Raw genomic sequence first — 13,536 nt, forward strand, 5'->3', positions numbered from 1 at the left:
AAATATTGAGTATAGTTCCCTGTGCTATACAGGAGGTCCTTGTTGTTTACCTATTTTGTATATAGTGGTGTGTACCTGTTAATCCCAAACTCCTAATTTATCTCCCCCTGTCCACTACCCACTTTGGTAACGGTAAGTTTGTTTTCTATGTCTGTGAGTCTGTTTCTGTTTTGTAAATGAGTTCATTTGTGTCATTTGTTTAGATTCTACATATAAGTGGTGTATGATGTTTGTCTTTGTCTGACTTACTTACTGTGATCATCTCTATGTCCATCTATGTTGCTGCAAATGGTATTATTTCATTCTTTTTTAGAGAAAGCATATATTTTAATTCCCTAATGATGGGCTGGGACTCACACTAGGGCAGTTCATTTTCTCCCTTTCCTGGTATCTTCTAAAATGCAATGTACGCCTTTAGCAAGGACTAGGTGTAAAACATGCTTTTCATCCCAAGCTCATAATTTTATTTTGTTTTAGTTTTTGCTATTTCTTTAAACAGGTCATACTACTGTTACTACTATAATTTATCTTAATGCTTTTCATATCTATAATGGTACAATTACCAAAAAAATGTCAAATCCAAAAAGGATATCATTGTAAACATAACAAAGCCTATCTGAATCAACTGTTTATTTTCACAAGGCACTGACTAATCTATCTTACGCTCCTGCCTCCTGCATGACAGGTGCCAGGATGAGTGTCCCGTTGGCACCTACGGAGTTCGCTGTGCAGAGACCTGCCAATGTGTCAATGGAGGGAAGTGTTACCACGTGAGCGGCTCCTGTCTCTGCGAGGCAGGCTTTGCTGGCGACCGCTGTGAGGCACGCCTGTGTCCAGAAGGGCTCTATGGCATCAAATGTGACAAGTGGTGTCCCTGCCACCTGGACAACACTCATAGGTGAGGGTCAGCTGCCCCTGGAATGATGTGTCCTATTAAAGTTTTCACTGCAGTGTCCACTATTTAGAAGGAGGGATCGGCAGAGAGATTTCCACCCTGAGACCCTTCTTGCCGCTGGGTCATCCAGGGCAGGAACCACTAAGTAAATGGAAGTCTTTTCCACTTAATGGAACAAGTCAGAAGTGCTAAAATTGTTAGATGGCCGTAGATGGATATGAAACCCTATTCTCTATTAATGGCCGCCAGAAAACATTAAACTTGCTGAGGTTAGTAGAATGTATCCCTAAGAGAGGGATTTTGTGACATTCCCTTAGAAGCAAAGATACAATGAGAGACATAGGTTAAGCCCAGTTTAGTATGTAAAACTATCACAAAATGATTCTCACTGCAGCCTCTTTTACTTGACATCTGCCTAGCCAGGAAGAGTACTGGTGGAAGTTTTGTGACAGTGTGTCACATGTAGTTGTCACATGTGAGATATGTGTTCAGAATTGTTTACTTGGACATAGAATTCACAGGGGTCTTTTGGCTCAAAAATTTCTCGAAGAATTTATGAACAGGAAACCAAGATCCCACCCACTTTTCTGTACCTTGTCTGCCCCTGAAAATATCTATCCAACCGTTTCTTCCTCTCCCTCCCCCAAGGACCAGATACATATCACTTAAAATTCTGGGCCTCGTTTGCATACTGCTGGAAAAGTTGAGTTTGAAAAAAATGCAGTGCATTATATAGCAGTTCAGATGATACCAGAATTACCTTTATTTGCATTCAGCACAACTGTTACTTCATTTATGCTTCTGAAAGGTAACTTGTGACCACATCAAATCTCAAATGCACAAAAGTTAAAAGTAAATAGAAGCCTGTAGTTTGGTCTCTTCTTTAAACCATTGTTGGGAGCCAAAAAAAAAAAAAACAAAAGGACTTTGCACTGTGTGTGTGTGTGTGCTGAAATACATTTTAGTGGGACGTATCAAAGAAGTGCATTCTTAATGTGTCTCAAGCAACTTAGTAAGCTACTTTAGTCAACTTCTGGTTTTCTTCATTGGAAAATATTGCCACTCTTTACGTGACAGTTTGGGGAGTAAAAATGAATAATCTCTGCAGGATTTTGTTTTTGTTTTTCAACTCTTTAATGTTGAAGGAGCTGGCAGGATTAGGGACAAGTCATGAGTTTGGCTCATTAGTTTGACTCAAGTCATTAGTAATGGCTAAGGACTTTTTAATACCAGTGTGCTGTTTCATTGTATACAGATGCAGCCTGAAATCAAATAGATTAATAAACCTATACAAAGGATCTCTGCTGTGAGAAGAATTGGAGAAGAAGAGGAAGTGTTGATTTTGTTGGAATTAGTTACCATATTAGTAGTTGCAGGGTGCAAGTGGACAGTTATTAGGTTGATGTCAGTACCATATAATTTTGACATAGGTCATGTGTACCTAAGCACATATGCTTTAACAAACAAGTACATGAACTTATTTGATAGTCACATAGATCAAAAGAACACTAAAATCTGTCTAATAATGTATAACAAATAATCAGAAGATTAAAAAACAATTAGCCTATGAAGTGGCTTCCCTAAATAATGAAAGCTATTTTTTAAAATTAGTTTGTACAAATTTCTGTTAAGACCAGTTGAATGTTGATTATATGACTCTGTCTTTTTGAATTCACAGTTGAAGCCACTCATCTATTCTTATATCTTGAACTTCTATGTAAAATTCCTAGAAACACAAGGTTCCCTTTGAACCAAAAGGCATAAAATCTTTGTATTAATTGAACGTCTAACTTACCATTTAATCAGGCAAGAATGTAGCTTGCTATTGCATAATACATGATGTATATTTATCCTAAAAATCTTTGTCATAATTAATGAAATAACTAACGCAATGCACACTATCAGTTTACAGTGTCTTTAGGTAAATTTTTAGTTCTGTGGATATGTATGTATTGACATATATTGAAGCCGTATATTTGAGTAAGGGTTTGTATCAGTTAGTTTTGCTGCATAAAAAAAAAAACCTACCCTAAACTTAGTGGTCTAAAACAACAATTATTTGTTACCTGATGATTTTTTGCTTGATTCTTTGGGCTGGGCTCAGCTTGGTGGTTGTTCTGCTGGTCTGCCTATGTTCACCTGGAAGATCAACTAGAGGCTGGAATTCCTGGAATTCCTCACTGGAATTCCTCACTCACAAGTCTAGCATTTAGCTGGGTGATGGGAGTGATTGAGCCATATGTCCCCAGCATCTAGCAGGTTAGCCTGGGCTTCTGTAAGTGGTGACTGGCTTCCAACAGCAGCAAGAGACAGGGCAAGCCCCAACATGCAAACGCTTTTCAAACCTTTGGTTATTGTCATGTTTGCTAATGTCCTTTTAGACAAAGCAGGTAACACAACCAAGTCCAGATTTGTTGCACTCCACCTCTTAGTAGGAGGAGTTTCAAAGCGTTTGTAGCCATTTTTATTTTGCAAGCTATCGTAAGGTTGAAATGAATTTAAATATATTTACAAGTGATATTAGTATTTTAAATTACAGCACTGTTATAGAGCCTAAGGACACTCTCTGTGAACTGGACTTCTTAAAACTAACTTTTATAGTGGAAATGATTTTGAACAGGAAAACAAAATTCAAGATTCACTGAGATTCCACATGGGATATGTATATTAGCTCTTGTTAATAAGGACATTTTGGGCTTCCCTGGTGGCGCAGTGGTTGAGAGTCTGCCTGCTGATGCAGGGGACACAGGTTCGTGCCCTGGTCCGGGAAGATCCCACATGCCGCGGAGCAGCTGGGCCCGTGAGCCATGGCCACTGAGCCTGTGCATCCAGAGCCTGTGCTCCTCAACGGGAGAGGCCACAGTAGTGAGAGGCCCACGTACCACAAAAAAAAAAAAAAAAAAAAAAAAAGACATTTAATAGCTGTGGGCAATCAGGGTGTGCCTATTTGCAAATGCCACCTAATTGTCATATATTTGAGCATGAATAATATCTAAGGAAATGAATAAAAGGAAGTTCAGTGATTCATTCTAGTTTAGCCAATATTATATGGAATACCTGTAATAATTTAACTCTTAAACTGAAAAACTTTACTAGAATATTTTTATCTAGTTATATAGGTGTAAAAAATGGTAGATATTCCTATCTGTGTTTAATCTGATTTTCATATTACACAAAACAATCTGTTCTTTAGAAAGAAATCAGATAGGGAGGATATTACCCTTCAACCTCCACTCTGCTGCTCTAACAACAACATGTAAATCTCATTACCAATTAAGCTGCCTGCATGAGAACCCATCACATGCCTCCAAAGTGCTCTGGCTTCCTACATATAATTACCAATTGCAGAATACTAATTTTGGTGTCAATCAATTTGAGAACCAGTGTGCTGCACTAATACTCAGTGGGGGGCATTGAATTTCAATTTCTCTGCCTGCCTCTAGCTTAGTTCAATTCCCTGTCCCCAAATTGTCTATTCTGCCTAACATTTATATCTATACCATGAATATTATTTTCTACTTTTTAATGTAGAATAATATTTTCTACCAAAAGATGTCCTTTTTTTAAATAGTATCTTAAGGTGAACTACTTTAACCAATCCATCACTTGGAATATTTCTTTTCTTTTTGTCATATGTAGGGCCTTTCTAAAATAAACTTAAATTTGTCCATGCTTCTTGCACAATACAAGCTTTTATTGGTCCTGCTAACCCTTTTATCCTGGCAGTTTTAAAATTTAAATTTTAGCCATTCTTTTTCATATATAGAGCCCTCCTAGCAGGCTGCTATCAAACTTCCTTTTCCTTTGGTGTGAAAACAAAGAAAGAAATCTGGGTTCAAGTTTGATTCTGCCACTACCTGTGCAAGACTTTGAATAAATTCCTCCTTCCAGGTCTCTCTTCCCTCATTTATAAAATGGAATCATACCTAACACTGTGAGCATTAAATGAAATCATGCACATGGATTGCTTAGCATGGTGTTAGCATACATTCAGTGCTAGTCTGTGCATCCGCTTACAATATCATCATAAATGTCACTTAAGTGACTGTCTCCTGCAATTAATGGTGATTCCTTTTAAGTCATAAATTTGACATTTAAAAAACTAATTTTAGGGGAAATCTGGCCTCTTTATGCAGACATACAGATTATAATTTAACATTGCTGGATGACTTGGAGAGATCAGGGGAAGCAGATACGTGTGGGAAAGCACGATCCCTGGAGTCAGACCCCGCCACACATCAACTGTGACAGTTTCACTTGTTCACTCAATCAGTGCTTACCATGGGCTACTGTGTCCACGGCCAGGTGACAAAACACCCTGAATTCTTGTCCTCATGGAGCTGGAAGTCTAGAGGGGAAAGAAGACAGGGGAAGGATTATAAAAATAAACATAAGATTACAGATTGTGATAAGTGAGATGAGCAGGGTGCAATGAAAGAGAATAATAGGAGAGATCTAACTGAAACATGAGTGGTCAGGGAAGGCCTCTCTAAGTAAGAGAGATTTAAGCTGAGCCTGGAAGGAGAAGACGGAGAGAGCTAGGCCAGGAGTGGGGAGACAGCATTCCTGGCATACGGAATAGCCCATGTGAAGCCCTTAAGTTGAAAAACCTCAATGCTCTTACAAACTAAAAGAAATCTATTGCGGTTGAACATAGTAATAAAGAGAGAATAACGATGAAAGAAGAAGTCGGAAAGAAGGCAGTAGCCAAATGATGAAGGCCTATGGGCTATATTTAGGGTCATCATATATCTGGTGACATAGGAACTGTTTGGTTTAGGCCTATTGCCCTAATGTAATTATTAGTAACTCCCTCTTCACTCTTAAAAATGTCCTGTTTAGACAATAAATAATCTTCACTCTAGCTGTATTAAACAGTATGGATTTTGTTCTGAGTGTAGGCTTCAAAGGGAGTCTTTGAAGAGTTTTAAGGAAAATGATACCGTATGATCTACTTTTTAGGTGATGAGGCATGAGTGAATGCAGGGAAGAAAGTCACAAGGCTATTCAGGAGTGTAGGAGACAGATGACCTTGCCTTGGAGTAGGATGGTGACACTGAAGATGGAGCGATGTGGATAGATTCAAGACATATTTTGGAGTTAGAATGGTTAGGTCCTAGTGATGAAGTCCATATGGGAGATGAGGGAGAAGGAGTTATCAAGAATAACTATGAGGTTTTTAGCTTAAACCACTGAGTGGCTGGTGGTGCCATTACTTCAGAAAGCAGTTGAAAGGAAACACTGAGTGAGGAATGAAGAAAGGGAAGAACCAGAGCTCTGTGTTTGATGGTTAAATTTGAGAAGCCATGGAGATGCCAGGTATTTTGCGCAAGGATAAATAGCAGATAAGTAGATCTGAGTAGTTCTAAGTTGATTTGAGATTCAAACTCTTGTCTTATGAGTCCAAATCTTATATACCCAAGAAACCATCTTAAAAGTAGAGTTGTGCTTGAATATTTCTTCCTGCCATGTTTCCTGAGTAATGCTTGTGATGGATGCCTAGGCCTTTTCTTCTGGGCACTTAGTTGCAATAGGGGCCTAAAAGTATATTTAAATAAATTTCTAAAAATGAGTAACAAACTATCTAACCCACAGGCCTTTTATTTAAGAAAAAGAGATAGGAAATGAGATTATGGGGTGTGGCTGAGACCCTCACTTGACAGATTAGGATGTCAGGCACAGGGAGGTTATGTGTCTTCACTAATGTTGACCAGGTAGTGGGAGAGCTGGAATTTACAGCCTTAGTCTTCACCCCTTCCAGGTCATGTTCCTTGCAGAAAATCTGTGAACAGTCCTCTGGTGAGAGGTCATTTAGCAAATGTCTGGATGAAACAGTGGGTTTTGTTGTTGGCCTGAGTTAAGGGGAGGGTTTTATCTCCATCAGGGGAGAAAGACCATCTTCAACAGTCTTTCAGTTGTGAGCAGAGCTAGTTTGATTGTTCAGATTTTCCTTTGGCGAGAAGCACATGTGTTTTGAGCGTTACAGAGCACCCTGTTGTGTGAGCCTCGCTAACCCGTGCCTCTTAGCGCAGCTGATGTGTCCATTTGCTATGGAGTGACAGCTGGCTGCCCGGACCATCAATGCGGCTGCTGTTTCAGGTAGAGACAGCTGCTTTGCCACCAGGTATGGGGAGCCGAGAGAGGAAATAGACTGAAAAGGTCGCTGCTTCTGGAGTTCCTTGGACATCACTCTGGTGAACTGACTTGGTCGTGTTCATTGGATGGAGTTCTTTAGACAGTCTCATCTAGTTGATGTCTTGTCAAATTAGTGCTTTCACTTTACAAAAATTAAAATGAGTTCCAGACAAAATGACACAGTTGTTTAGAGTCATCCTGCTAGAACATGATGCTGATTTCATGCAACATTTGTGGTACCAATCAGGTTTCAGCCGATTAATTAAATCATACCAAGACTGGGAATGAAGTTTAAATTATCGTGCATGGAATTACACACACATTTAATGATCATGGCTAAAGCAACATTTGCACGGGCCTTGGGTGTCATGTTTACCCGAGAGTGACTTGCTCCTTTCATCCACGTCTCTCAGCTGTCACCCCATGTCTGGAGAGTGTGCCTGCAAGCCAGGCTGGTCAGGACTCTACTGTAATGAGACATGTTCTCCTGGATTCTACGGGGAAGCTTGCCAACAGATCTGCAGCTGCCAAAACGGGGCTGACTGTGACAGTGTGACAGGAAAGTGCACCTGTGCCCCAGGATTCAAAGTGAGTGGCTTGGGCTGTGGAGGAAGGAGATAAGGGGTGCAACTTGGAGCATATTGATACCACGATTTATATGACCTTTTCTGAAGTCCAATGAATGTGCTAAAAATCAATCGCATCATTAACAAGAAAGAAAATAAAGAGAAAAGTAATAATAAGAGATATAAGTAATTACCTGAGAATGATGACTGGGCAAGCTGGTGAAACTATAAAGTGGCATTAATATTTAATTAATTAATATATGTCATGAAGTAAGATGTATTTTAATTATTCCTTCCTTAATTATTTTATCATGTTTTTTAGGTAGCAAAGAAATTTTCCAAGTAGGATATGTATTATTGTCAACTGTTTTTGTTTTAATTCCATGCAATTTGAAGGCGCATACTACATCAAGTTAGCATTTATTATATATTAATATCCAAGGATTAGTAGTATATAAGTTTTTCAGTCCCTTTGAGAATCTAGACCTTTCAAATATGCCTAGAAGCTAACAGAGAAGAATTTTGCCTAGTTTCCAGGATTTCTTAGCAACAGATTAGAAATTTTTGTTTTGAAGGAAAATGGGTTGTTCTTGAGTTATTTTCTCCCCTTTTAAAGAGAACATTAAACTGTGAGGAATGTTGATGATTACTCCAGAGCACATAATATAGAATGAGTGGGTCATAAAGTCTCAGAGCTGAGATCTTTACAGGATTTTCTAACCTGTGTCACAATTCTTTGGTTGAGCCCTTGAATTATCCTTAAGAGTCTTTTCTGTTTTTGAAGGAGGGTGACCTCCAGTCACCTTTGGTAACCAACTTCTATGCTTCACGCTCCCTGTCAGATAATAAATTGAATCATGCTGCTGGCTGAGTGTGTTCTATTCCTTTGCCTCGGCCACTAATCATATTACATATCATACAAGGCAGTCTAGGAAGCATTGCAATTTAATGTATAGTTCATATTTATGTTTATTGACAGTAATTGTACAGCTACAATTTGTTGTTCTATATCTACTTGTCTGAGCAAGGACAGAGGGTTTTGAATTATATTTGCTACCAAGGAAAACTAATGAAGGCAGCAGGCTCTTTTTGGGTCCTATTCAATACTGTATCCTAAATATAGGCCTGCTAGCGTTGCCCTTGAATCTGTACAATTAGTATAGTGGTGACGTTATAACAACTCTTAAAAATACAATGTGTTAAAATTAGAGAGGGACTGTAATTAGCATGGACAAGATATATTTTTGTTTATTTGTGTTGGCCTTATTTCATGTGGTAAAATTGCATGCATTTTCCTATTTGCGCCCATCTAGGGAATTGACTGCTCTACCCCATGCCCTCTGGGAACCTATGGGATAAATTGTTCCTCTCTCTGTGGCTGTAAAAACGATGCTGTCTGCTCTCCTGTGGATGGGTCTTGTACTTGCAAAGCAGGTGAGTGGGTGAATGAGTCTGTTACCTGATCCTAGTCCTGTTAACTCCTAAAGGCACAGGAAAGAAACTTTAACAAGGATTCTAGCTCCAGCTGTGCAGAAATACGGTGCCTGGACTCAGCAAGACCCTTATCCAGGGAGAGCTCTCCTGCTTTCGTGAGTCAAAGGGAGAGGCTCACATGAGATGATTATCTCTGAAGTCCCTGCCAGCTCCAAAAGTCTGTGAGTCTCTGTGCTTTGGTGGAGAGTAAGCAAGCAGACATGTGTCCATTCCCCTAAATTGATTGGCCTGGAGTCCTGACAAGAAATGCAACCAAGCACCTGATTGTACGTGGGGGCCGGATCATGTTTATTCACAGTTGCTGCAGCAGCCGGGATCCTGGATACTCATTGTTCATGGTTCATGGGCTCCTGCTTTAAAGATGGGGTTGTTCTTTCAAACACAAACTTTCCTTCTCCCTCTCATATAAATGTTTCATTTGCTGACCTGAACAAAACTCAGCCCCCCACAATGTGCTTCACTGTGCATTAGATAGTGAGTGATGTACGTTGTGCATCTTCACTTCATCTCCCTTCCCCCAGTAGCCCGGTAGTGCTTCTCAGTGCTGGCATCCTTGACAGCTGTGCGGGTACTTTAGTTCATTTCTGGTAGAGGCTTTACATGGCAGAGCCCGTGCTCCCTGAGCTGTGGCAGGGCCACTTCTGTGCACCTCTGAGATGTTTCTAAGGTGAAGAGTGGCTTGGAAAGGCTGGGCAGAGCTCCCTGCTGCCTTTGTTTGCTCATGTGCCCTGGCACTCTTGTCGTGGCAGGCTGGCACGGGGTGGACTGCTCCATCAGCTGTCCCAGTGGCACATGGGGCTTTGGCTGTAACTTAACATGCCAGTGCCTCAACGGCGGAGCCTGCAACACCCTGGATGGGACCTGCACCTGTGCACCTGGATGGCGCGGGGAGAAATGTGAATTTCCCTGCCAGGTATGACCCAACTGGGAGGGCCGGGAGGAGCTGATGCCAGAGGGTTAGCTCATTTTTGCAGACTTCATGATTTAAAGTGCCTGATTGTGAACCAAACCATAGTGACTGCTAGAAGAATTGGGGTGTTTCAACTCAGATTGGATACAGGATAGGAGAAGGAGTAGATGTGGAAATTAGTTAGGCAGCTTTGTGAGAATCCCTTCCTTCCTCTCTCTCCTGGTTCCCGCCACCATTCCGCTCTGTTTTCTCTATTCTAATATACCCATATCTTCATGGCAGCCAGTCACCAGCATTTGTCAAACACCCAGTGTATGCCTGTCAACTCTCCAAATATTGTGTTTCCATTATAATGGAAATCCTCCAGGCTTTGGGGTGGAAAGTGGCAGGACATTGAAAGGGGGGTGGTGATGGTGTCTCAGAAAGCCTCAGTGCGGTGGTGAAAGGTTTGGAAACAGCCGCCTTTTAACACAGGTATCTCTGAAGTCACACAAATCTCCATAGATTTCCATGGTTCAAGGCTGAGTCTGTTCCCTTGACCTACTTTGGAGACACCCATCATCAGAACCCCTGTGCCGAGTCTGCCGCAGGCCAACAGGGTGGGCGATGGGTAGTGCATTCTGTAGTAACAGCCCATTTCACTTGCTTCCTCTCACGCACGGGGCCAGTTTCCTTCCCTCTTTTCCATTGCTCTTTCTCCCTATGCTCCCGAGCCATTAAGCATTCTCTCGGTGGTGTGTGTTCTCTGCCTCCCGGGGATCATCTGATGGTGAGGTGACACCATGACCCTCTGAACTGGCCCCCTCGAGGGGGGCCTTCCACAGAGCGCTTTTCTCCCTGGGCTTCCTCCTCATTAAGTGCAGCCCATTTGGCAGCTAGAGAGCATCTCACCGGGGGCTATTCCATGCCCTCCAAACCCCTAGGACAAAGTTAGCTTAGCTTTGCCTCCTGTCATCCACCAGTGAACAGATTATCAGTGCTCTGAGATGGGCTTGAAGATCACCCTTCACTCCCAGTCTGAGTGTGGACAAAGCAAAGCCCCCAGCACAATCTTGTCCTTTTTTTGGTATATTATTAGATGCATTAATAAGTCAGCAAAGGCTGAAGATGGTTTAGTGGCTCACACTGTAGCAAAGCTAAATCCTATAAGCCCGAACAAACATTAGTAGAACCTAAAAAGGTTTTTAAATATTTTATTTATTTATTTATTTTATTTTATTTTATTTATTTATTTATTTTGTGGTACGCGGGCTTCTCACCGCTGTGGCCTCTCCCGTTGCGGAGCACAGGCTCCGGACGTGCAGGCTCAGCGGCCATGACTCACGGGCCCAGCCGCTCCACGGCATGTGGGATCTTTCCGGACCGGGGCACGAACCCGTGTCCTCTGCATCGGCAGGCGGACTCTCAATCACTGCGCCACCAGGGAAGCCCTAATATTTTATTTTAGTAAGCACTAGACAAATGATTATGCCATCTAACACCCCTACCTGTTTAATGCTGGTTCTCGGTGCCTCCCTCTCGGTAATTTTGCAGCTTGGTGCTGTGGGAGGTTTGTAGTGCTCTCCTTCAGTCAGGACCTGGCAAAAGAGCAGGGCTTATAAATGCAGAACGTTCATTCCTCTCCCACAAACTAAATGATCACGTCTGTGAAGAGTCTCATCTCTGCTGGACCACCAACGCGGATGTGCATGTGAAAACATTAAGGTCTGGGAGGGGATGGGGGGCGGTGGTGTGCTGACACACACTGCATCCTCGCTCAGGAGGTTGAATCAGAATGTTTCATGTGGTTTAGATGGCATCATGGAGAGGAGGATGCTAATTAGGAAAACTGACAAAAGATGTTAATTTCTCCTAGTTCTATGTATCTCATTGGCAATTTATGGAAGTGATCTTCATCATCAGAACTGTTTTTTTTTAATTTTAGGCTTTCTTTATGTGGGTCAGGGACTTCCCTTTTCACTAATGAATAGAATGCCTTATAGGAGAATAAAATTCTGGAACCATGTATGGTGGCAGATGTTAACTTATTGTGGTGACCATTTCACAATATAAACAAATATCGAATCATTATATTTTCGACGTGAAACTAATAAAATGTATGTCAATTATACCTCAATGGGGAAAAAATGCCCTGTAAGGAGTACTGAAATATTTTATAAAAATCTTTAGGAGCAAAAAGACAATATTTTTATGAGTTGTGGCTCATGGTAAGATAAAGATTCTTTTAATTAATTGGCATGTTTACCTATATTTGCCTATATGCACATCAGCATATTGGCATAGTTGGCTCACCATTCGTATGGTAGACATAAACTAAGGTTTGAGCGATTTAAAAATGCTTACCTCTTGCAGCCTAGCCTATATTTGGGGGGCCAAGAAGACATGGGAAGAGGTAATTGTAATGCAAGCTGCTGAGAGGTGTTTGGGCGGGGAGGGTGCTGTTTCTGAAATGGCTGACTGAGGTCCCTCTCATCTCCCACCATGGGATTCCCATCCCTCATTGCTATCTTCCATGCAGGATGGCACATATGGGCTGAACTGTGCCGAGCGCTGTGACTGCAGCCATGCGGATGGCTGCCACCCCACCACGGGCCATTGCCGCTGCCTCCCCGGATGGTCAGGTGAGAACCAAGGGCCACTACTTGAAATGGGAAACACACCAACTTGTGCCTAGCGCTGTTCCTTGCTACTTCAGAGAAACATGCATAGGTCAGCTTTTCAGAAAAAAAATGAAAATATGGTAAAATCTCCAGGAAGCAGACAAATTTTTACCCAAGAAATATTACTGCTATGCCTAATTAATCTGTAATCCAGGGATGACTTTTTGTTGAATCAGGCAAGGGCTGTTCTCTTGAGCCTTCTGGTATGGATGTTACAGAAAAACCTGAACGAACTTTTTGACCAACTCAATACAACTATCAGAATTCACGTCATCAAGAGGGGAACATTGTGAATTGCTGTGAAGAGTTTAGCAAGACCTCTGTGATATTCCTGAGCATTGAGGAAAGAATGATTGAAATAAACCATAAGAAAATAAGTTCACCTCAGTGAGGCAAAACTATTAAATAGTTTTATGGTTAATATGCAAATATTAAAATATTTATTACTAGAAATATTTCTTACAATAATATTTGTCTTGAAAATTCATAATATGATTGAGGACAAATTTTCTAACCACAAGGTAGAAGTTTCTCCTTATTTATATGGCTTCCTGGTTTCAGCCAGGAAGTTTATCAAACTAACAGTGGTCTTGGGAGAAGAACCATGTTTTTGCTTAGGATATATAGACTTGGGAGATGGCACTAAATGCCCAAGCAAATTGGGATCTTGCTCTTCTTTTTGATACATCAATTCAACGGTGTTCTAAGAAGACAAAAGAAGCCAAAAAATAGAATTTTAAACACTCATTAAGAAAAATTACTAATGGGAATGCAATAGGAAAGTTATCGGATATTGGAAAGAATGAACTGAATATATTGATGAACGTTTCTTCTGTAAGTAAATTGAAATGTTAAATACTGATTACCAACTTAGAG

The 13,536-nt window shown here is 41.0% G+C and overlaps 1 protein-coding gene across 9 annotated transcripts in view; it reads left to right on the plus strand.

Moving 5' to 3' along the window:
• Positions 1–13,536, plus strand: part of MEGF10 (multiple EGF like domains 10) — a 163,801-nt gene that overhangs the window by 115,695 nt on the left and 34,570 nt on the right. For all 9 annotated transcript variants that reach the window (XM_028493187.2, XM_055086732.1, XM_028493183.2 and 6 more), the window contains 5 exons: positions 686–898; positions 7,444–7,618; positions 8,910–9,030; positions 9,840–10,003; positions 12,519–12,621. In XM_028493187.2, the coding sequence (XP_028348988.1) occupies positions 686–898; positions 7,444–7,618; positions 8,910–9,030; positions 9,840–10,003; positions 12,519–12,621 (776 nt within the window). The remainder of the gene's footprint in view (positions 1–685; positions 899–7,443; positions 7,619–8,909; positions 9,031–9,839; positions 10,004–12,518; positions 12,622–13,536) is intronic.

Source organism: Physeter macrocephalus, chromosome 8 (genome assembly GCF_002837175.3).
Source record: "Physeter macrocephalus isolate SW-GA chromosome 8, ASM283717v5, whole genome shotgun sequence".
Taxonomy (NCBI): domain Eukaryota; kingdom Metazoa; phylum Chordata; class Mammalia; order Artiodactyla; family Physeteridae; genus Physeter; species Physeter macrocephalus.